This window comes from Medicago truncatula, chromosome 8 (assembly GCF_003473485.1).
Source record: "Medicago truncatula cultivar Jemalong A17 chromosome 8, MtrunA17r5.0-ANR, whole genome shotgun sequence".
In the NCBI taxonomy this organism is placed as follows: Eukaryota; Viridiplantae; Streptophyta; class Magnoliopsida; order Fabales; family Fabaceae; genus Medicago; species Medicago truncatula.
This window is the reverse complement of record NC_053049.1, coordinates 39,730,050-39,754,496: the sequence shown is the minus strand read 5'-3', so window position 1 is coordinate 39,754,496 and position 24,447 is coordinate 39,730,050. Positions and strand designations below refer to the sequence as shown.

The 24,447-nt window shown below is 35.2% G+C and overlaps 3 protein-coding genes across 3 annotated transcripts; 1 reads left to right on the top strand and 2 right to left on the bottom strand.

Annotated features, from left to right (window-relative positions):
• The first annotated feature begins 5,212 nt into the window (after positions 1-5,212).
• LOC11408319 (tubulin alpha-5 chain) lies at positions 5,213-7,532 on the top strand. Its single transcript, XM_003629688.4, has 5 exons — positions 5,213-5,419; positions 5,518-5,732; positions 5,818-6,017; positions 6,173-6,681; positions 6,974-7,532. The coding sequence occupies exons 1-5, from the start codon at positions 5,307-5,309 to the stop codon at positions 7,284-7,286; spliced, it is 1,350 nt and encodes a 449-aa protein (XP_003629736.1). The 5' UTR covers positions 5,213-5,306; the 3' UTR covers positions 7,287-7,532.
• Positions 7,533-9,397: 1,865 nt separating this feature from the next.
• On the bottom strand, positions 9,398-10,315 carry LOC11408318 (ethylene-responsive transcription factor ERN3-like). The gene has a single exon (XM_003629686.4). It carries the CDS (start codon positions 10,266-10,268, stop codon positions 9,552-9,554), a length of 717 nt encoding a protein of 238 aa, XP_003629734.3. The 5' UTR covers positions 10,269-10,315; the 3' UTR covers positions 9,398-9,551.
• A 744-nt stretch (positions 10,316-11,059) lies between these two features.
• Positions 11,060-21,530, bottom strand: LOC11419041 (importin-5). Its single transcript, XM_003629685.4, has 20 exons — positions 20,298-21,530; positions 19,979-20,182; positions 17,903-18,007; positions 17,719-17,784; positions 17,474-17,638; positions 16,812-16,886; positions 16,572-16,726; positions 16,102-16,237; positions 15,929-15,998; positions 15,688-15,815; positions 15,361-15,417; positions 14,192-14,377; positions 13,983-14,075; positions 13,187-13,272; positions 13,023-13,089; positions 12,856-12,922; positions 12,645-12,781; positions 12,346-12,437; positions 12,206-12,272; positions 11,060-11,742 (listed from the first exon to the last, which is right to left on the bottom strand). Exons 1-20 carry the CDS (start codon positions 21,528-21,530, stop codon positions 11,578-11,580), a joined length of 3,354 nt encoding a protein of 1,117 aa, XP_003629733.2. The 3' UTR covers positions 11,060-11,577.
• Positions 21,531-24,447: the final 2,917 nt, after the last annotated feature.

Genomic DNA, 24,447 nt, shown 5'->3' with positions numbered 1-24,447 from the left:
TTGCAAACTAACAAAATGATAAATTTTAGAACAAATGCATAAATTCAATTATTATTATATATATATATATATTTGCATTAGATTATTTATACATTGTTAACAAAAGAAAAAAAATCAGGAATGGGTAGAAAGATGATTTCAGTTTTTGCTGCAGGTTAGGCCTTTTCTTTTGAACTCTGCGGTGGTTTTGTTGCTGTGTTTACAGTCATCGATTTGTTGGTAGAGATGAAAATGATGAATATTATTTTTTTTTGTTTTTTATCATTAATAAAAAAATAATTTTTTTACTTTTAATTTGGTCTCTATAATTGACACATCATCAATTAACAGAAATTTTTAACGGTAAGGATTGAACTGATAACAGATGTACATATTCAAAGAATATTTTGTAGTTTATCCTAAGTTGAGGACTAAAGTGATAGCGAGGTGCAAAGTCAACGACCAAAATGACTATTAACTCTTTGTATTCTCTTTTTTCTTTCTTCATTAGTATGTTGTGTTTGTACGAAAGAAAAGAGGTTGGTATTTGAGTTTTTTCTTTTAACCGAATATGGTATTTAAGTTGAAGAAGTGAAGATATTTTGTAAGCATTGACAGAAGGGAAGGAAAATGTTAAAAAAACAGAAATCAAAAGAGGCGCTTTAGTTTGTCTCGTTGTCTTCATTATTGTATCGCAGTTATGGACAGCGGGTTGCATCACATGGCCGCAATGCTCCACCAATCCATTTTCCTTTTCCAAAGAAATTAAAACAACGGTGGACGTTATCGAGAACAATAAGGTTCTATTTGTTAAAAGAAAAAAATGACGGATGAGTTTTGTAGATCAATGATGAAGTTAATTGAATACAAAGTTTAAGTTTGTAGTTTTTGATAATTTAATGATTAAATTAATTTATAAATATCATGTGCCATAAAAAAAAATTACATTATATAAAAATTTGGGTTTCGAACCTCAATCCTTACATTTTTTCCTTAAAAATAAATGTAATGATTGAGGTTTGTATCAGAGTTTGGTGAATAAATCATAGTTAGTTAATATGTAAACTATGGTTAGTTGGTTAGTTAGATAGTTAGGAGTTAGTTAGACTAACTCACTCCTATAAATAACTCTCAACTATTGTATTCTCATTGTCTAAAATTCATTTATATCTTTGTGATGACTCCTAGAGAGAATTACACAATCTACCTTTCCATTGCATTTGACTTAGAACCATGCAATCCTCAGATTCGTAACATGGTATCAGAGCGCTGTGAAGATAGCGATTTTGATCCAGTTTCTGATGAAAAAGATGATTCTAATGGTGATGACTAAGAAGATCTTGAAGCTTCCGCATCAGCAACTTCATGTTCTTCCGCTTCGCAAGTCTCATTCGTTTTCGTAGTTTTGGCGATTCTATTTCCACTCCTCTTTCACCATGGATTGCTCCAGCCATTGATGGATTCAGCTTCACAGTTGGCGACATTCTTTATTTTCTTGATGATTTGAGTTGCAGCCATCACACCTCTGCTTTCGATGATTCAAAAGGCATCAAGAAAACACATATTATTGATTCGAAGTTGATCGTTTCTGCCAAATCCATGAATTCGAACAATTACGACTCTGAGTTCACAGTTTTTGAAGTCGCGATCAAGAATTCCAAGCATCTCATCATTGATACAGTTGTCTCATGCTCTGGACCTGTTTACGACGCTTCTGTCTTCGTCGGAAAAACAAGAACAAGTTGTACTCGCAGTCAAGAATCAGTTTCAGTGCTTCGATCTACATGACGAACACATCGTTGATTTTGATCCTGGCAGAAATTTTTGTGGTTTTTCGCTCTCTTTTCTGTCAAACGTTCTTTCAGTTTTGTTCTTTCTATGCACAAGCTTTGAATTCGATCGATTATGGTGGATTCCTTGGGACAGAGGCAATAAATGTTTGGTCGATTCCAACACTGAGGCACCATTGAAGCGTTCTCAAGAGAGAACTTTGTTGTTTGGAAGCGAAAATCACTTTTGGACCGAATTGAGTTTACATCAGTTTCGAAGACTCACAATTTGAAAAGCGTTTGCAGCAAGATGATTTTAGAAAAGTTGATTTGAACAACGCTTATTGGAAAAGTCCGTTCTGGAAAAGTTGCGTTTGAACAAGTTTTTTTTTCCGGTTCCATTTAGAATCATGTTTGGATTTGTTTCACATCTTCAGTCGTTTGGGAAATCACAGAATCACAAAAGTGCGTTTAAGACTTTCGTTTTTGGAAAATCGCGTTTTGATTAAGTTGTTTTTGGCTGAGACGAGTTTTCTGTCTTGTTCACTCACAGCGGCGTTCTGGTTCTAGTCTCTCGTAACAACTTTTGCTTACAGGAAGGTCCTACCGTTCACCTTTTGGCTTGGACCTCGTCTTTGTTGGGCTTCAGTTTGGCTTCCTCGTCATTTACTATTAGTCTTTGTTTTTGCTAGTTTACACCCATTTTACTTAGTCATTACAATATAGTGAGAATAAATTGTATGTGTCCTTGCATTTCAAACTCAAATTGGTAAATTTCCCCATTTTGAGTTTGAGGGGGACTAATAGAGTATAGTGAATAAACCATAGTTAGTTAATATGTAAACTACTCACTCCTATAAACAACTCTCAACTATTGCATTCTCATTATCTTTTATTCATTTATATCTCTGTGATGATTCATAGAGAGAATTATACAATCTATCTTTCCATTGCATTTGACTTAGAACCATGGAATCCTCTATTTCATAACGAACCCAAAATTTTTCACTTATTTACTTTAATGTAAAATTCAATCACTAAACTATTTGATAAAAAAGTAAACTAGAGGGAGAGAGAAATGATCAATTATAATTGTGGCTATTCACCAAAAAATAATAATATCAATTATATGTAATTTGAAATAGTTTATTAAAATATAAATTAATAAATTAAGATATAAGTTCATGAAAAATTGACAATTATCAGACGCTTTTTTTAATCATGTGAACTTATAAACTATGAATTTTAATCTAAAATATGTTTTACAAAACAAATCCTGAAAGTGTTTTTTAGGGGAATTTTAAAAGTGTTAACAACACACTTTTAAACAAACTCTATTTTTTTCTTAAAAAAAAAAAACTTTCTTTTTTTAGATAAAATATATTTTTTCCGTCTCACAATAGGTGTCCTCTTTATCAAACATTTATTTGTGTTTCATGTTTTGTTGACTTATCTTAAACTAAAAAAAAAAAAAAAAAAACTTGTAGAAAAATTGACAGACTAGATGGGACAAGTTTAGGGTAACTTACGAATTTTCATTTTTTTTTATTTTAATTTGGTAGTTACTGGTTACATTGCATGTTTTAAAGAAGTTGAAGAAACCTCTAAATTGCACGTTTTAGTGATCACGAAACTAATAATAACATGTCCAATACACAAAGTGTTGAAACTTCTAGTTCTAGCACAATATAGTCACGCCCGCGGTCACAATTAACAACATGTGAAACCACTTGGATTGGCCCCGTGGTATTGGTATGAACCTGAGAGTATGCTCCTCCTTGAAGTTGCAGGTTTGATTCTCTCCGGTGTCAATTTGGATGGACTAATTTAGCTTCTTCAAAAAAAAAAACAACAATTAACAACATGTGATGATGTTGAAACTTGCAATGGCAATTGTTACCTTACTGCCTTTATACTCTAATTTGTTGTTTAGGTCAACAATAGTTTGGTTTATGACACAAGAAATGGTACAACACAGACAAAACTTTTTGTTGTTCATGTCCGGTATTCACCGACCTTTAGTTAGGCCTACCCTCTAAATGTCCTCGAGTTTTATTAACTCGTCGACAACCATGTTCTACGACCAAAACCCATTTGGCCATAGTTACTTAGGCCCAAATTTGTTGAACAAGCCACCAAATACATTGCAGAATCCTATCACACTAAAACAAGATTCGTTTGCGAGTGTTCAACAATAGGTGGACGATAACAACGATGAGATGGCGAACACGTTTGCCCAACAATTGGGGACAACCATCACATTGTCTTTTTTAATGGCTAGTTATCACGTTGATAAAAAAAAATATCAACAATGCTAGGCCAACTTTGGCCACCCAAATGGCCTGACTGAATCAGGTCATCGGCGTTAGCATTCCATACTAAGGAGAAGTCTGAAAGCCACATAATCGTATTTAAGTTGCCCAAGATTGACGAGCATGAGCACATTAATTTGAACCAAGGGCCAAACAACGATCATGAAGAACACAACATCAATATTTTGGGAATTTCAATACAAAGACGTTGAATTTCACATAGGTGGTAACATTTGTCAATCGCCACCTCTACAATACAGGAATGCAAACCTATTATAGAGAAACATACCATGTTTCCAACCCAATCAATGGTTATACGAGAAAATATTTCATCCAACCAAGTTAACCATAACATCAACCAAGCGGTCGAACATGCCCATTTCGTCCATGCGAGAGAGTGACTATTTGGTAAGCGGTGGATTACTCCCTGTTTCGTCCCACCTCATTCACATTCTTGAATATAAGGGACAATTTTTTATGTAAAGTCATTTTAATTCTATTAATATTTTTTTTGCACGAAATAGTTACCGTGCCAATATCTATATTATCTTTTATATCTTTAGTTGTCTTGTAACAAAGAAAATTAGTTGTCTCATTAGCCGATGAGAAATGTTTTTTCAAATAATATACCTCTATATTTAATTAAGACACTCATTGAGTTTGCCATTTGAAGAAAAAAATCTAGGGATGATATTTCAAAAAGTAACAAAAAGAAGAAATAATCCCCAAAACAAAATAGATTGATTTCAATAATCACCAAAAAGAGAAATAATCAACAAAAAGTAGCCTCACCCATTGTACCTTTTTTTTTTAACATCAATTTCTTGTTACATACACAACATATTTTTCTTATAATTAAATTAATCTTTTTACCAAAAACAAATAAAAAATTAATTACGGATCATAAAAAAAATAAAGAAAAACTTAGATTGCAATAGCATATGGTGGTGGGACAGAGTTAAATCGGTGATGATTGGAGAAGAGAAGGGTCGATGCTAGGCTGGCACACCAAAGGGTCCAGCGATGCGACCCGGATTCTAAACCCTTATCAATTCCCGCTTTATCTTATCCTACACCCCACGCTACGCTAACATGTGCACCATCTGATTTGATTTGTCACACTACTACTAATACTACTCACTCACTACCCACGATTCAAAACCCTTTTCATTTCTCTCTCACGCTAACCACTTCTTCTTCTTCTTCTTTCTTCTTAAATTTCAAATCTCGATCCAAAAAAGAAAAAATGAGAGAAATTATCAGTATTCACATCGGTCAAGCCGGAATCCAAGTCGGTAATTCTTGCTGGGAGCTTTACTGTCTCGAACATGGCATTCAGCCTGACGGCATGATGCCTAGGTTTGTTAATTTCATTTTCATTTCTTATTTTTTTAACCTAAAGTTTTTTTTAATTCATCAATCTTATGCTTAATTTCATTCGATTCATCTTATTACAGTGATTCCTCCGTTGGAGTAGCACACGATGCATTCAACACATTCTTCAGCGAAACTGGTTCCGGCAAACACGTTCCTCGCGCCGTCTTCGTAGATCTTGAACCCACCGTCATCGATGAAGTTCGTTCCGGTACCTACCGACAACTCTTCCACCCTGAACAACTCATCTCCGGCAAAGAAGACGCCGCTAACAATTTTGCTAGAGGACACTACACTGGTCAGTTTCTTTTTCAAACCCTAACCCTAATTTCGAGATTTCTTGCGTTTTTATTGAGTTTTTGTTCTTTTTTTTTGTGGTTTAGTTGGCAAGGAAATTGTAGATCTGTGTTTGGATCGTGTTAGGAAATTGGCTGATAACTGTACCGGTCTTCAAGGGTTTTTGGTTTTCAACGCCGTTGGTGGTGGAACCGGTTCTGGTCTGGGTTCACTCCTTTTGGAACGTCTTTCTGTTGATTATGGAAAGAAATCCAAACTTGGATTCACCATCTACCCTTCCCCTCAGGTACAACATTCAAGATCTTTAATACTGTTAATTGTTATTGCAATGTTTCATGTTTAAATCATGTTGATGTAAATATTTGTGTTTATTGATGTATAGATCATAGTAGTTGATTTGTTTTTCTGTTTGCAATGGTGAACTGTTATTTTTGGATCTAGGTTTCAACTGCTGTTGTGGAACCATACAACAGTGTTCTATCGACACATTCTCTTCTCGAGCACACTGATGTGGCGGTGCTCTTGGATAACGAGGCGATCTACGACATTTGTAGGAGATCTCTTGATATTGAGAGGCCAACTTATACCAACTTGAACAGGTTGATATCACAGATCATATCATCCCTCACAACCTCGTTGAGGTTTGATGGTGCTATTAATGTTGATATTACTGAGTTCCAGACCAATCTTGTGCCGTATCCTCGTATTCATTTCATGCTTTCGTCTTATGCACCTGTTATCTCTGCTGCTAAGGCTTACCATGAGCAGCTATCTGTGCCTGAAATTACCAATGCTGTGTTTGAGCCTGCTAGTATGATGGCTAAGTGTGATCCAAGGCATGGGAAATATATGGCTTGCTGTTTGATGTACCGTGGTGATGTTGTTCCAAAGGATGTCAATGCTGCTGTTGGCACCATCAAAACAAAGAGGACTGTTCAGTTCGTTGACTGGTAACGTTTCTTTCCATAACTATTTTAGAAAAATGGTGTTGTCTTGCATTGCATGTTCTGATTTGTTTTGGAAGATAGTCTAATAATCAAGAGCTTGAAAAACTATATCAACTAATAATACCGATTTGAAATAATCAAAATGGTTTTTCTTTAGCAATAATTCATAACTTGTTACTAGGACTTAATGTGATTTGTGTTGCTAATTCCATTTTCTAGATAAATTTGTTTTGCAACAAGAATGATCTTATGGTGATAATCTCTATAACATTGTTCATATTATAATGTATGACAGGTGCCCAACTGGTTTCAAATGTGGTATCAACTATCAGCCTCCTTCAGTTGTGCCTGGAGGTGACCTTGCTAAGGTACAAAGAGCTGTTTGTATGATCAGTAACAACACTGCTGTTGCGGAGGTCTTCTCCCGCATTGATCACAAGTTCGATCTGATGTATGCCAAGAGAGCCTTTGTTCACTGGTATGTCGGTGAGGGCATGGAAGAAGGGGAGTTCTCAGAAGCCCGTGAAGATCTTGCTGCTCTCGAGAAAGATTATGAAGAAGTTGGTGCTGAGGGAGCAGAAGATGATGAGGAAGGAGAGGATTATTGATGTCCTAATTGTATAAGTTCAAGACATTTTTCTTACAGTTGATTGTTTCAAGCAAAAAGAGGGTAATGCTTTGTTACATTGCCCTCCACTCGTATTGTTCTTTTATTTCCAGTGTGATATAGTTCCATCATTCAAACTTGTGAAATGGTAATCAGTATGCGTCTAATTTTGTCGTAGGATCTGTTGTTTACAGAACAACCATGCATTTAGAATTGTTAATGTCAAATGTTCATTATCTTTTGTTCATGCCTACTGTGTCTATTCATCCAACATTTTCGCTCTGATTATCACAATATTAATAGTCTACAATATGCGGTCTCTTTTTTAGCAACCCTTTATTAGGCGAACAAAGCCCAAAGGTGTTAAAATCCAGTTTGTTTTTGTTTAGATAGTCAGGAAGTCAAGGTGAAGCCAACACTGAATTTATTGCCTCTTGCAGTATGCTTACCCAATCTAGTGTTTTAGTAATTGATTGCCTCTTGCAGTTTTTTTTGTATTCAGTGTAATGTTCTAGAGAGATGAATTCCGTGTAGCTGCGAATACTTCTCTTACACAACCCAGCTGACTTTTCTATAGCAATATGCCTTAAATGGAAAGTACGTAGTGTAGTTGCGTTCATTATGTTATGGCCTAAATATGAAAGTGAATTGCAAAATGAAATATTTTGATCAAATCGTAATTACTTAGGACAAGTGAATTACTATTAGTAATCATAGATAGTTGACACAAATATCTGTAGTGAATATGAGCTCTCGTCAATACTTGAGCTTAGTAGTCTTTCAAAGTATTGTATGAATGACGCCAAAAGGATTAGAGCCCAAGCTTGTGCACTTCCAATATTAACGAGATTAGCGTTCCACTGCATGAAAATTCAACTAGAGCTTCTGCCATGTATTTGTTCACCCAAGTCAATAACAATTTTGAGCAGTGATCACAAATAAAAAAAGTTATATCTTTCAACGTGATTCTGTTAAAAAATAATAATCTTTCAACGTGATTTATGTAGCAAAGATCTATCTCCCTGTGATCAAACTTTTAAGAAGGATGATGATGCTTAGATGCTCAGCAAGTCTTTGGCCCCATTCCAAGCAAGCATGGATATACTTGACTTCACCGAATACCAAATCTCAAACCTATCAGCTAGATGGCCAAAATACTCCTTTAAGTTTTGGCAGGCCAGCCAATCCTCCTTTAATTGGTGTTGGCTTCGATTACAATCCAAAATTTACTTTTGATGTGTCTGATTCAAAAACAGAGCAGGACAATACAAGTGGCTACCTAAGAGTAAGACTACCATTTTTTGTTTTGTCAGCAGTTTGGCCGGTACATACGATACAACACAAAGTAGAAGGTGGTGGATGCTGATTTTTTCCATTGATGTTGATGTAATTTGGCCAAATCGATAAGTAGTTTTATTAGTAAACAAGCACTTTTGCCTTTAAATTATAAGGTTCCATCAATCTAATCTCAAATTCACAAAATGACATTTGGTCTCCTAATTTTGTGTTTCGATTAAAATATGTCTTGAAGAAACATTCGTCAATATTAATGGAAGACTTTTATATTACTTGAATTGTCCTTTTACTACATCAAACAAATACACACTTTTTTTAATTTAAGTGACCAAATTAGCATTTTGCGAATTTTTAAGACTCTTGACCGACTCTTACAATTTAAAGGATAAAAAAAATTATTTGTAATTGTCTTGATATTGTTTGTAGAAATTGGCTAAAAAATATTTCATTGTTGTCCTCAAGGCTCATGAGTACTTATAAAATAAATAAAGTACAAAAAACATATATCTAGTCCTTTGTTTTTTAAGAAATAAATCACACCTCAACTAGGTGGAATTTAAGAAGCATAATTCCTTAGTCACTGGTCAACTCCTTTTGGTTTTGAACACCTTTACCTATTTATCTATCTATTTGATGATAATCATTGGTTTATTTTTTTATTTTATTTTATCTTATTTTTTAATCATTGGTTTATTTAATGACCGTGACACCTGAAAGACATATTTTACAGTATGTTCCTCTAAAAAATATTTTACAGCATGATGCTTTTTTTGCACATAATTTATCACAAAATAAGATGGATTTTGTACAAGTGTGTTTTGAAAATAAATCAATAAAAATGTGCTCTTTATTTTTATATCCTTACAAGGAATATGACATGGAAAAAAGATAATAGTGTAACGCTATACTACAAACTATATAAGGACAATCAATTCTATTATCAATTACAAAGCATATTTTTCAAGAACTTTCAAGTAAAACAGAACAAGTGAGAAAGAGGGTAATTGACATCATATTCATACTTAGATTCATATGTACCTTCCACATAGCACTCATTCATACCATATACATTCACACTATCATTTAGTGTTGGTAACTCGTTAATCCTTTGTTGAGGTAATGGCCAAGAATAATCAATCTGTAATGTATTTGGTGTAATACCAATTGAGCAGTTCATCATATTCATATCCACCCCATAAGGATTATATTCAGATACTAATTGGTTCTGAACCCAAAACAAAGACTTTGACTCTTCACTACTACATGAAGATTTGTTTTCATTTTCCATTACCATGATGCTATTATCAATAGGAGCACCTTGTAAAGAGGAACTCATCAAAGTGCACTGATTTTTACTTTGACTTAGATTTGAGATGGATTTACGATGAAGTAGGTTTTTCAGTTTGAGAGATATTGGAGAATTGGTAGGGATGGAATGAGTAGTAGAGAAATTGGTACGAGTATTTGTACCTCTAAGGAGAAAAGCAGCTTCATCGTAAGCTCGAGCAGCTTCCTCAGCAGTTTTATAGGTACCAAGCCACATCCTAATGTTCTTTGATGTGTCTTTTATCTCTGCTGCCCATTTTCCTGAAGCTCTTTGTCTCACTCCAACAAACTTTGACCTATTCTTCATCATAAGTTTCTCCCCGTGTTTGTTCTCGTTGCTCTTTTGGTTTTGATAATCCATACTTGTTAATACAAAAACAATCAAGAGAGCCAAAAGAGGAACATAAATATATAGATGTGCGTGCTTGGAAAAAAAAAATGGTTGGATCATTTTCAATTTTGAGATGGTTTAGAGTAGTGGAGAGCTCGTATTTTTATCTATACTAATTGTGGGGTTAGTATTTGGCTTATAACTGTAGTGGTTGGCATTACCTCATGATTTAATTATCATCATCGTGGCTTGGTACGGTCAACCAAATGAAGCAAACCACGATTCGTGATGATCACTTACCTAGAATGTTGTTTTTCATGCTTCCAGGATTTTTGATCATTTATAATTTTGTACAACGAACCAGATTCACGTGATACATGTGCATTTTTTCCAACTTAATGTCGCAGCACTTATGTTTATATTTCAAAATGTAGCATGAAATTAAGTTCTATTTCGCAGTATTTATGAATCAACCTCAAAGCTGCGTAATCATTGTCTCATCAACAAATTATATACTACATCCAAAATGAAATATAAGCATAAAAGGTAGTTCTAACTTTGATGTATTGTGTACTAAATTTTTAAGGTCGATGGAGTACAATCCCTAATTTAAACTATTATTATAATGGAGACAATGATTATAACTTATTATAAGGTCGATGGAGTACAATCCCTAATTTTGAAGGAAATGATTATAAAGGTAGTTCTAGCATTGATATAGTAAATGTCTCATGAACGAAGTCCTAGTAAATGTCTCATGACCGAGCACAATCCATATACACTCGGAAGTCCTAGATTCAGGAATATAAGTGGACACACTGTTGATCGACGGCAAATTATTACTTGGATAAATAAAATGTCAGCAAACTTGATAAATAACATCGGTAATTCATATGATACACTTCTGAATCTGATATCAGAAAGAAGAGAAAAAGAAAGAAAAGAAAGAAGAAGAAAAAAACAATACAACAGGCCAAAACTGCACGAATTGCCCCACAGACAACCCTATATTCTCACGCAATACGGCAAGAACAAAATAAAAAGAGGAATAGCACGTGAAGCTCCGATGCAACAACTGCCTAACCTCCTTTTGGACTCAATCGCACCATGAACACTCAATATACACATTCACAATTGACTCTGCATTCTCAAAACTGAAGCCATGCTGCTATAAAAACACCATATGCAAGAATGAATGATGGAAACCATCTTATGGCAAAAAGAATGGGTAACAAATATATAGACCACCAAACTGGAAAAAGCTTGTTCCCCAAAAAAGTGCGAGACACCAACTGCCAACCCAGATGCTATGGAGAAACGATGAATTGCAAACAGCAAACTATGAAGAAAGGATGGATTGTAAAGCAAGCTGTTGTTGCGGCTGCAAAGATGACCAGGTGGAAGCAAGGGTAGCAGGCGGTAATGTTTGTTGGAGCTGTCTGAGTAAACTAACCATTCGGCCAGCTGTTTGTTCTGTTGCCAGGTCTTTACCAGCACATAAAACCTAGTTAACATAAAAAGAATTATATTAAAAAGAGAAATAGCTTTAAGCAAATCCAATATGTATTATCCAAGAAAAATTAATTAACTAGTTGTACAGAGAGGCTTATAAACATCAGAGGCAATAAACAAGAATCAATTTGTAGTTGTAAAAGTTAGGAGTTTGTGTCATTAATTCATGGTTAATGATACAGTAGCAATGCTGATCTCTCCACTAGAAATTTCTTTGATGTTTATAAAGGCAATAATATTTTGACTAGATTCCAAATTTTCCCAAAAAATTTCAAAATATACATGTTTACAAAGGCAATATACTGCATAAAATGTATGCTCACTTTTCTAGGCAGTCGCCAAGCTATTAATGGAAAATTTTGAACACTTACAATGTAGCAAAAAGGCAGGGTGATTACAATGTAGCAAAAAGGCAGGGTGATTACAATGTAGCAAATTCATGACGAAAAACTAACCTCTGCAAATACCGCTACTATTTTGGGAAGGTATTGATTGTTTGGCCCTAAGAGAGAGCTGTCAGACCTGCAGATATGTAAGGAAAATTAGAACCAGAGCTATAGGACAAAAAAACTCAAAAGATATTTGAGCTGCTAACCTCTCCGCCATAGAACAAAGTTGATCATGAACAACTTTAGCCTCAATCAAATCACCTTTTATGGGCAGACAGTTCAACCATGCCGGAACTACCTGCAAATGCAACAGGAGATTAGCAAAGACATCAAATAAACAAATGTTTTCTTAACAAAAAAATACCTAAAAAGAAACTCAAACAGTTACAAAGAATACCTAAAAAGAAACTCAAACAGTTACAATAGATCTTAGTATTGTTAAACATGGTTGAAGAACAAAACCATAAAAGCAGGTAAAAGAAAAACAAGGAAAATAAATGAAGACCTGGGCAGAGTCAATACTGTCCTGGTGAAATTGGCAAATTTTTCCCAGAGCAGAAACTGCATTGTCATATGCCATTACATTATCTGGATGAAGCGCATTAGGATGTTGGATCACAGCATTTAACCTCGATAGAGCCTCTGCATAAGTCACAAATGTGTTAATCAATATAACAAAAGTTTTTTTTTAAGATCATCCGTGTATTAAGCAGTACCTCCAACAAGAGGCTTGAACACAGAACCCCCAAACTCAGCACAAACACCGAGGCCGTATACTGCTGCCTGCAGAAAGATGAAGAAATAACAATATCATCAATCGAAAAGCTTAAACAATAAAAATGGTATTTACAATGTAGAGCAACAGAGAATGACTAATGCTAACCTGTCTAACATCTGGAGTTTCATCATTACATGCCTCCAACAAAAATGGAAGATACGTATCATAATACCTGCTCAATTGGCAACGAAATATAATGAAATTGATAACTTGTCTTGATAAATATCACTGCACACTTAAGTGGAAATCTAACACAAAGAAGTTCTTACTTAATAGCTCCTTCACGACACTGCTCTGCAACATCATCAAAAATGCAAATTGCAATCCTTCTCTCTTCAGGAGTCTTGTCCCTTCCCTATATCCAAAACAATAGACTAAAAGTCAAAACAATGAAATAAATGTTTTACTTCTTGAAAGAAAAAATATTAATTAGACCAAATGCTCAAATCCTGTAGGAAATCTGCTCGAAGTAAGATTAGACCAGTCAATTTGCAAAATGAAACAAAACAAAAGTCACTCAGCATATCCACATTTGAACGAAAGATTATAAATTTTAGGAGTTATTAGAAAAGCAAATCATGTTGTCTAAGATGCACAGGAGAATGAAGATTTAAAAACACTGAACAAATAAAAAACAAGGCGACAAGCTTAAAAGTGATAGAAGTCGAGAAAACAGACAGAAAATCAGAGTATCTTTGTATCCTGAAAATGTTGATTGAAAGAACAAACTGACTTATACAGATTTTGTCATTTTTATAGTTATGAATCAAACTCAAAACTCTAACTACTTAGACCCAATAAATGAAAATATGTGCTTTGAATTTTATAAAGCTCTATCAACATTTGCACATAACCACCAGTAATATTAAAAACTCAAAGCAAGTTTGAATATTAATCATTTAAGCAAACTACAATTTTCATGGATGTGACTCAATCAGGGCAATCACCACAACTTCACGAAGGTTCAGGGATAAGAAAGGCTGAAAGACGTTTACGCGAATAAACAGAATCTAATATCATACGAAAAACTAAATACAGATGTGGTAGTTTCCTGGAAGAACATACCCACATAGGAGTCAAATAAGATGACAATTCTTCAAAGAAAGGCAAGAAGGATGCTTTGAAGGTTTTGATCAAAGTTCCCAATATCTCGCCCACCTGATAGCAGCCAAGCAAACAAAGGTGTCAAATATTTTAAAAGGAGGACCAGCAAACAAAGGTAGCAGCCAAGCAAATGTGAAGGTTTAAATTATATAATACAAAGAAATACTGACTTGGTCAAAAACTTCTTCCTCCTGCTCGTTTTCCTCTTTAATTAGCTCCCCCTCTTCAGCATCAAAATCTTCAGCTTGGGCCCTCTCTGCTCTCTCTCTTTTTCTACTTGAACTAGCTGTGATCACCTGTTTTACCTCTTCAACAATTGACTTGACCTGCTTTTCATCCAAAAGCATCCCCGAGATCTGTAAGACAAACAATTATCAGAGAACATCCAAAAGGGGTTTATATCCAAAAGGGGTTTACATTTAGGTGCCATTTAGTTTACACCACCAAATAGAATGCCTCGACTTACACCACTAAAATAACACCTTGTAACAGCTTCTTTATCATAAGATCCGGACCGTTAAAATAAATTTATAATATATCAATGGCTTATATTGGGTGGTGTAAGTTGGAGCAATGTATTTGGTGGTCCAAACTATACTTTGCCTTACATTTAATGTACTAAAAAAATGGATAGACAAACAAAAAGAGCTAATACTGTTAACAAGCATTTCAAAAAGCACCTTCACGTGAACAATAATATCAACAATACACATCATTTAAAATTGAGAGAAATATTGCAGTGAACAAAAAGAGATGGAGAGTAAATGGGAAGCACCTTGCCTCGTAAAAATAAGTAGTTGATTATTAAGATAAAAACAGTGGTAAAAAACAGACGTGCAAAATGATGTACACAACAATTCGAATCCTTGATAGTGAAGGCACATCAAATTCTGGCAAAATGTATCTCTTTCCATATAAACAAGACTACAAAATCCATAATAGTAAGTACAAAGAGAAGTGCACCCAACATCAAGTATTAATGAGACAGAGAGTTGTTCTGTGAAATAGAGGAAGTTTGTGACTATTCTCAGCTGAAAAACTGTTTAAATCCTCTAACAAGACAATCATAAAACAGGACGAAATCAAACGGTTATATTCTGATTTCATATGCTAACTGACAATCAAAAAGCTAGCACATACAGCATCAGTAGTAACATCAACTAACAACAATGCCAATGGGGCTAATGTAGACTGTTTTTCTATGAGAGGCTCTTCAGTTGTGAATTACAGTAACAACTAGGCCATCATATATTTAACAATCTAAATTCTGAAAAATAAATAATGGCAATGCATAAGGCAAAAACATACACATATAATTAAGTTAACTCATGAGCCGAACCTGTAAGCATTCATTTACTGAATCCAACATACTTGCACAAATTTCTGTGTCAGGTTCCTGCAATCAAACCGAAGTGGGAGAATTTTAGAAAGAAATGCCAATTTGGGATGCAACCAATTCAGGCAAAGTACAACACAAATATCATCTTAGATTGATCCTGATTCTCAAATTTACACCTAAACTGCAACAAGTAAATTAAAAAAGTGCACTCTGCCCTCACCAAAGTTTGCTTTGAATTATGTGAATATTAAAAATACTTGTGTACTCTCAAAACACAGCAAAGAATGGACAAACATTAAGAATGGGGTGAACTTGAATAACAATCACCTTATGCAATGCTTCCACCAAAGCTGGGATGATACTGTCAGTCAGAAACTTCAAATAGCTCACATCCCGACCTTGAGATTGCCCTTTCTCAATGGCTAACTTTGCAGATCGTAATAGTTCCGGCATTGCTATAGAGATATTGTAAATAATAATTAAAACAGTTAGGATAACAAGATACAGTACATTAATTAACACTGCAAGAGAAAATCGCTGACCAAAACACAAACGATCATTCTCATACCTGAAACGGCAGCTTTTCTAACTTCCTCGTGGAAATAAAATTTAAGGAGTGGAACCAAAGTTCCTGCAACCTGCATAATAAAATAATTGATGAGGATATCAATGTAAAATAATGCTTCAACAAACCTCAGTACGCAAAAGCGTTCAATAGTGGTCTAAGGTCTAGAGTTTAACCTGATCAATCCATGGAAAGAATCCTTCTTTCAACTCATCGGCATAACAACAAAGCATGTTACATGCTGTAGCTTTTTCCTCTAGAACACTAGTCTTGATTCCAATTCTTTTGTCACCGAGAGTGATAGTCTCCATACTATAATAAATAAATAAATAAATAAAACTTAGATTTATATTGCCTAAGCATAATATAAAATGTATTAGTGCATGTTTCTGATTTTCAAAAGTCAAATGAATCATAATAATTGTTTATGCCCATGTGTGAAGCATGTGAAATGTGAAGAGCATATAACCATTTGGATAACAAACACTACAACAGAAACAGTAAAGCTACAAAAAAAAGTCTCAACTCTTGATGTTTAAACTACTAACGAACATACAAGATCAAAATGAAGAGAAAAGTGTGTCATAAAAGGGATACATCATGCATTAATAATTTGAACATTTATGAAAATGATTAAAATCAAGACCTTTCATCATCAGAATCATCTATATCATTGTCTGAATCAGCAGATGTGATGGTAACATCAGGTTTAAGTGAAGCAGACTGAAGCAAAGGTGGCATGACAAATTCCATATAAGGAAGAAAATCTTGCCCAAGACACTTGCAGAGTCTAGCCCATGCCTGTAACAAATAAAAGCTGTCAATACTGAACATATGGTCCAATTGGCAATTTGTGTATAAGCTATAAGTCATATATAAAGCATACCTGTAGCATGTAACTTGTTGTTGGATCATCTGTCTCCATTTGTGATCCTTGCAAGGACATAAGAACTTCCATGACCTAGTAAAGAACCATGATATGTAGGATGGTATAGTTAAAATCATAAAAGATATTACTGATGGGAGAGAGAGAGAGAGAGAGAAAGAGGATCTCCGCAGAAAAGAGAATGCATTCTTTGTTTGAGTGTTTAGATCGAGATCTTGACTAAGATCAGTAGAGGGTAGCAAGATCGCAGCATGTTAGATTGAAATTAGGATGGTAAGACTCTACCCAAATAATTACCAAGGATCGGGAGGTGATAGCAAGATTGCAACACGAAAGATCAGAAGCAGAATTTTAAGATTCTACCCAAATAATTAACTAGGATCGGGAGGTGATAGCAAGATCACAAAATGTAGAATTGTAACCAAGATCTAAGATCCTACCAAAACAAAATATTACACCCATCATATAAACTAAATTAACCCTTTTCCATTTAAATATAGTTTGATTTAAGGAAAGAACGAAGTAATTTAATGGTGGAGTGGTTGAAGAAGTGGATATATAAAGCAAACCGCCCACTCTTGACCCATTAAGTTGCAATTGCAAAATAGCAGTTTCAAATGGAGTTCGACAGAAATATATGAATAAAAACAATAACTACCAACCTGCTTAGCATCAGCCCTAAATTTCTCCTTCCCGACAGCCATTCCAACCAAACTTATGCATTCCATAGACTTAGCACGAAGCATGCGGTTAGACTTGTCAGTTGCATTGACCAATATAGCCTTCAGGTACGGTATGACAGCATCATAATATTTCTGGAAGTGTTCCTAAAGAAGATCAAAGTGTAAAATTAGTAATCCAATTAAATGAAAATATAGATGTTGAAGAACGGGATTTATATAAATACCTGAGATGAATCAGCAACTGATGCCAAAGCAGTTAAGGCTCCCTCTTGCACCATTTGTTTACCATTCTGAAATACAGAATATCCAAATTTAAGTGAACGACAATAATAATCATATACGACGATGCAGCAAAATGACCGTAGTGATACCAGCATTACTATTGGAAATAATATTCCATAAACAAACCTGAAGAAGTACAAGCAATTTGCTAACTATTCCATCCAAGTATGGCGTTAAAATTTCAGGCGTGCAATTCTCACTGAAGTTGAGCACTGCTGAAGCAGCATGAGCCTGTGAGAACAATATTAGGAAAGCATTCATACCACAGTTTATTCAATTAATAGATGATGACCGAGACTTAAAATAAGATTGACTATAAAGAATAGAACAAAACAAAGGATTAAATATCACTAAATTTGTATTTTGCATTGAAAACAAAAATAAAAACAGAGTTTTAAATAGCGTCACATCAAATAGAATCATAATCAAATGATTACATGCATTTTTTTTTTTTGAAAGACAAATGATTACATGCATGTAAAGTGTAATATTACATATAATACAAATATAATTAAAACGAAGAAGGAGTAGAATATATTTACACACAACAATAGGTTTTTCTTTCAACTTAGGGTCCAAAGAACGAGTGAGAAACCAAGAACATAATGAGAAACCCAACAACAAAAGCAGTGAAATAACAACAATGAGATAATCTGTGATGATGTTCATCATTGTCAACATCATTGTGACAGACAAAGCCTTAAAATTCAAAAGATGGAAACTGATAATTCCAAGGGCATCAACAATGTCTTTGACGGTAGTTCTCAAAGGCAATGCTGCTGTTAGAGGATTCTTGGAATCGTGTGAAGGAAGATTCTCTGAATCGCGTAGCAGCAACATTGACTCCGGGATCAACCATCAAGGACATGGTCGACATCCATGAAAGTATCAGTTTCCATCCCTTGAAGGAAAAGGTTTTGTCTACGACAGTCAAGGTGATGATGAAGAAATCATCATGGATTCTCTCATCGTGTTATTTCCACCTTTTGTTGTTGGGCTTGCCATTCTCTTGTTGGTTTTCCCACTCGTTTTTTAACCTTTAATTTCACAACAAAAATCCGATATAGTCCTTGATACACACACACACACACCTACCAGTTGGTTTTTCTTTCAACTTAGGGTCCAAAGAACGAGTGAAAAACCAAGAAGATAATGAGAAACCTAGCAACAAAAGCAATGAAATAATAGCAATCAGATAATCTGTGATGACGTTTATCATTGTCGTCATCACTGTGACAATAGACAAAACCTTTTTCTCCAACGGATGGAAACTGATAATAATTTCAAAGACATTGTTCTTGAAGTAAGATTCTCTGAATCGCTTGGCAGCAACATTGACTCCGGGATCAACCATCAAGGACATTGTTGACGTCCTTAGAAGTACCAGTTTTCATCCGTTGAAGAAAAAGGTTTAGTCTACTACAGTCAAGGTGATGATGACGATAATGAACATCATCATGGATCCCCTCATCATGTTATTTCCTGCTTTTGTTGCTTGGTTTGTCATTCTTTTGTTGGTTTTCCCACTCGTTCTTTAGATCTTAAGTTGACAACAAAAATCTGAGGTATTCCTTGAGATATATATTCTATTTCTACTTCTCCTTCGTTTATATTTGCATTAGATGTAATATGTAATATTACAAGCATCTAATAATTTGATTTGTTTTTTTTTTTGTTTGTTGTTTTTTGTTACTATGAAAAATACAAATTAAGTGATATTACTTATTTTTTTTTACTATGTGATACAAAATATTGCTTGCATTTTTATCAAAACCATAGCTCTTACACACTTCCAAAAAGATCACATATTTTCATATTAGAATTCAATTTAAGGTGCGTTTGCAATAGCTTAAAAAATGGATTGTGTTAGAAAAATCTAGAGATCGTACAGAGAAAAAAAAAACTGAAGCTATTTGTTTTTGTTTACTATCCAAAAAATAACTTTCTAATTAGTTATGTGTTAGAAAAATGATTTTCCAAAAAATCACTTTGCTGAAAATCCTAAATTGATAATATGATTTTTCTAAAAATCCTAAACAAACACTAAAAAATGACAAAAGTAAAAATATATATATATATATATATATATATATATATAAATAGATTTTTTTCTAAAAAAACTCTTAAACTAACGGACCCTTAATAGTTGAGAAAAAACTCAATAGTCGAACAACTAACTAGTTAAACCAAAGGAAAGCTCACCTGTACGCGAGGATTCTGAAAATCATCCATGGCAGCAGCTAGGGCTGGCATCACCCCTTGATGATATTGAACTTGCAAATCCGGACCCAAATCGGTAGACAATTGTCCAATTGCATTAATGGCTGCCCACCTTACACGGGGATGTTGATCAGGAAAGGAATTCAATACCATAGCCACCACTTGCTCTAAAGTTTTTATCATGACCTTTCAAAATAAGACATGTATAAATAAATAAATAAAAGCATAAAGCAACAAATTCTAACTGTCTTTCTATCATAAAGACATAACCAAAAAGGAAAAAGTTCAACATCCTGACTACCTTTGAACTTCCCTCGGCTATCTGAGCAAGAGCAATCAATGCAGCATGGCGTTTTTGCCACTCCGGTGCAGCCAAATACGCAGGTAATTGTTCAGAAGCAACAGGAACGATCGTATTTCCTCCCAAAGATATAGATAACCTATCCAAACACTCCTGTCCAACACTATAGTTGCTAGATTCACCAGCATCCTCATCCTCAGTATCCGCAGTGTGCCACGCCGGATCATCCTCAATATCTAAAAGCATCTTCATCAGAATAGCAAACAACCTACTAATAAACTGCGGCATCTTCCTCATCATACCAGGAGCACGCTCCCTAGCTTCAGCAAGAGTAATCACAAACTCAATAGCCAAATGCCTGGTCCCTTCCTCCAACGACTCTGCCTCCGCAATCTGAAGCATTGCCCCAACAACATCAACAATCTGCCTCCTCAAAAACCTCGGCTCAGTCCCTGCCAGCTCAATAAGCAACTCAAGCGCCTCTTGAGCAGTCGCCTCTTGACCTGAATTCAACGCCTCCGTCAGCGTAGTCATCATCGCAGGTAACAAATCCTGAAACCTATCTCGATCGGCGGAACCAGATAAACACTGAATAAAATTAATAACAGCATTCAAAGCAGCAATTCTGACATCAGGATTAACAGCAGAGCTAGTAAGACACTGAAGAAAAATATCATGAAGGTGTTTGATATGCGGCGTGAGAGAATCACCAATATACTGCGACAATTGAGCGAAAATCAAAAACGCAGATTCTTGTAATTTGGCCGAATCAGACGAAACGCACTGAAACATAAACGGAAGCAATTCAGGCCAACCGTTATCTGGTAAAATACTGGAAGCGAGTTCAGAGATTGTATCACAAAGCTTCTTCGAAATCGATTTCGCATTCTCGGATTGAATCGATGAAAGCAGAAGCGATTTGAGAGAAGCTTGAGTGTTGGACGAAAGACGAGGCCAGAGGAATGAATCATCACGCGTGAGTTGCTTCCGAAGAAGAATAGCAGACATAGCGCGAGCTTCTTGATGAGGTGAAGAATGAAGAAGATGACCTAGCTTCAAAACGAGTGCGTCTGGATCGGTTTGTTTGCAGAGGTTGAAGAGAGCTTCGGCTTGAGAACGTTCTTCGTTGGTGGAAGACATCAAGTGTGAGATCAGAGTCTCAAACGGTGATGGATCGGCGCCGAGAATCGCCGCGAGTTGGGATTGTTGCAACTGAGTTGACTCGGGATCCATGACGATGATGATGATTGTGGCGGCGAGAGAGAAGAAGAGCGAAAAATAGTTTTAGGGTTTCGCTCTTTTGATTCAATGATGAGAATGAGAATTACGATTCGTTACTTGTGTTTTTTATATACGCTCGCGGGTAGAATTTAGAATGATGAATGATGTTGCCGCACTATGGGTTTGGTTTAGGAAGAAAAAGGGGTTTGGGGTATGCTGGAGTGGGGCTAATTAGGGTATCATAGACCATTTTTATTAGCTGTGTTTTGTTTTTGTAGGTCATGGTTCATCATTAGGGTTACACTTTTTATTTACCTGTATGTAATAAATGTAGTGTAAATTTTGTGTCTAGTATCAAGTGACTCGTTGGCTATTTTACTGTTTAAGTGATTTTTTTGTTAATTTTGATATCTGTATTTGGTTTTTGCTTTTGTTTTGGCTTCATTGTAAAGATATATAAGACTAAATTTGTGACTAGATAACGACTTTGTCTGTCTTATCTTCTTCTGTATACCCCCCTTATATATAAACAATGTAACTACAACAACAGTATAATCTAATCTAACGGTGTTAAATTTAAATAATATGTAGTATAAAAATTTATGTGTTGAAAAATTTAAAGAGAAATGTTAAATTTACAAATTTACAATTTCAAATTTTTTAAAATGAGTACCCGCGCGGTAGCGTGTACATACGGGAAGGCTGCTTCTTTCTTAGGTAAGTCGTAACTCTGTTAAATTTCAAAATTTTATAACTGAGTATCCACGCGGCCGCGCGTACATACAAGATGGTTGCTTCTTTCTTTGGTAGGTCGCAACTCTATTAAATTTAAAGAATATTTCTATATTTTTTTGGAGAGGATATTTCTATTTTAGAAACTTGATATTTTTCTTAAATATATATTTAGTGATATTTTAAAAAGAAAAATGACATTTATTGTTACAAAATCATAAAATTGGATGCACGTGCTTACAAACAGGATGGTTGCTTTTTCTTTTAGGTAGAAACTTGATACTTTTTAGGGTTGGGCTAATGGTTGGCTTGAGATTTTAGAGTGTGCTCATCTTAAGGTCTCGGGTTTGACTCCTTTTGGTGCCAATTTTGGTAGGCATGTTCATACAGAGCTTTCTTCTCGCTTTATCATACATATATACATATATGCGCGTGGCAACCCTTCAAATATATATGCGCGTGTGTGCGTGTGACTATCATACAAGTTTGACACTCTTGCTAAAGTATGGGCAACATTATTTGTTTTTCTCCGAACAAAGCTTATCTTAAAGTCTGGGAATTGTTGTAATAGCGATCTACAATTAGACGTAATATTGTCAAAGTTTGATCAGTTATTAAATTTACCCATGATGACATCCACCACTAGCTTGTAGTATAGTTCAATTTGCAGCATTGATAATCCTATTTCCCCAACCCAAAATATGACCTCCCTCAATCTCAACGCCTCTGCTTCCGATGAAGTTGGACAACACTTGAACCATTCAGGTAAAGCTTTCACAATCTGACCTTGAGCATTTCAAATACACATTTTGATTACAATGCATTGTTAGTCACCAAATAATGTCGTGTCTATGTTAGCACATCAATGAATACAAAGTCTGTTGTCAAGAGTGAGCACAAAATATGTATGAATTTCCTTGATCCAATTTTCCATCTCAAACTGATGAAAGGTAGTGTCACTTTTCCTTTGAGCGAATTACAGGGCGGAAAAGGAAGCACTCTGATGACATCGCACGTCGAGAAAGAAGGTTGCACTTCACATACCCTTACAAGGGTTGCCACCGCACTTTCAGGTGATCATTATGCGGTTGTTCAGTTATTTGGGGTTGTTCACAAGTTGCACGCCATTAAAAAAACAAACTTTGAATCGTTTACGCAACTTATCATACACGATGTTGATCGTTTTCCCACGCTTTGTTGTTCCAACGACGTCAAATGCACCATAACGTCATTGATATGTCGTTACACACCTGCTCGGGAAGCTAGCATAAACAATAAAAAAAACAAGCATGTTGCCAAGCCAGTGGTGTTAACAGCTATTTCACTTATTCTTTCATGTAATCCCGCCTTTTGCCATGTTGTTTTGCCGCTTTACAACCAATAAACATGTGTTATAATCATTCTCATAGTTGGTTTCACAATGCGGGCAAATATCTGAACAGGGAATGCCTCTAACTTGTAGACTCACATGCGTGGGAAAAACCCCTCTAAGTTCTCGCCAAAGAAAAACTTTACGACTTTGAGAAACCCGTATTTTCCACATGCGCATCCAATCAACCGATATTCTATATTGTTCATTGTTCACAAGAGTTTCCATATCATATTTGTAAGTCGGTTTCACCGTGTAACGTCCCTTGTTATTAAAATTCGAAACAAGTTTATCATCGTTCTCTTGTAGTGATGACATTGTTTTGTGAATTTCAGCCTAATCCCTTTCATTAAACAACCCACCGATGCCCTGCCATATCCATGTAATCTCATCCAAATTGAAGAGGTCTTCCACCTTCGAATGTTCCAAACCATTTATAATCAAACTGGAAATAAAAGGATTCTCCTTCAAAAGCAACCATGGATCCTCCCACACATTTATGTTCCTCCCATTTCCAACATGCTGTCTCTGATCACCAATAACTAACACCTATATATGAAGCAAAGATACTACGCTAAATATAACTTAATTTATGGCACAGAAGACCCACCAAAAAATCAGTTCTCGAAGAGTATTTAACTTTGCAGATATGTGTAACAATAGTATTATGTTCAGTTTGTAACTTCCAACCTTGCTTCCCTAGCATAGCTAAATTAAAGCCAAATAGGTGTGGAAAACACATACCTTTGTGTTCCTTCCACACTATAAGCCAACATATGCATGTGCCTTGTCTTTGGTTTGTTCCCACCAAAAAGAATTAATCATGTT

Excerpts from the sequence above, each read along its gene's own strand:
- LOC11419041 (XM_003629685.4), bottom strand. The coding sequence starts at position 21,530 with ATGGATCCCGAGTCAACTCAGTTGCAACAATCCCAACTCGCGGCGATT. Across the intron at positions 16,727-16,811 it reads CAACAAGTTACATGCTACAG|GCATGGGCTAGACTCTGCAA; the intron begins GTATGCTTTATA and ends TATTTGTTACAG. Across the intron at positions 12,438-12,644 it reads ACAGTATTGACTCTGCCCAG|GTAGTTCCGGCATGGTTGAA; the intron begins GTCTTCATTTAT and ends TTGCATTTGCAG.
- LOC11408319 (XM_003629688.4), top strand. The coding sequence starts at position 5,307 with ATGAGAGAAATTATCAGTATTCACATCGGTCAAGCCGGAATCCAAGTC. Across the intron at positions 6,018-6,172 it reads CCATCTACCCTTCCCCTCAG|GTTTCAACTGCTGTTGTGGA; the intron begins GTACAACATTCA and ends TTTTGGATCTAG. Across the intron at positions 6,682-6,973 it reads ACTGTTCAGTTCGTTGACTG|GTGCCCAACTGGTTTCAAAT; the intron begins GTAACGTTTCTT and ends AATGTATGACAG.
- LOC11408318 (XM_003629686.4), bottom strand. The coding sequence starts at position 10,268 with ATGGATTATCAAAACCAAAAGAGCAACGAGAACAAACACGGGGAGAAA.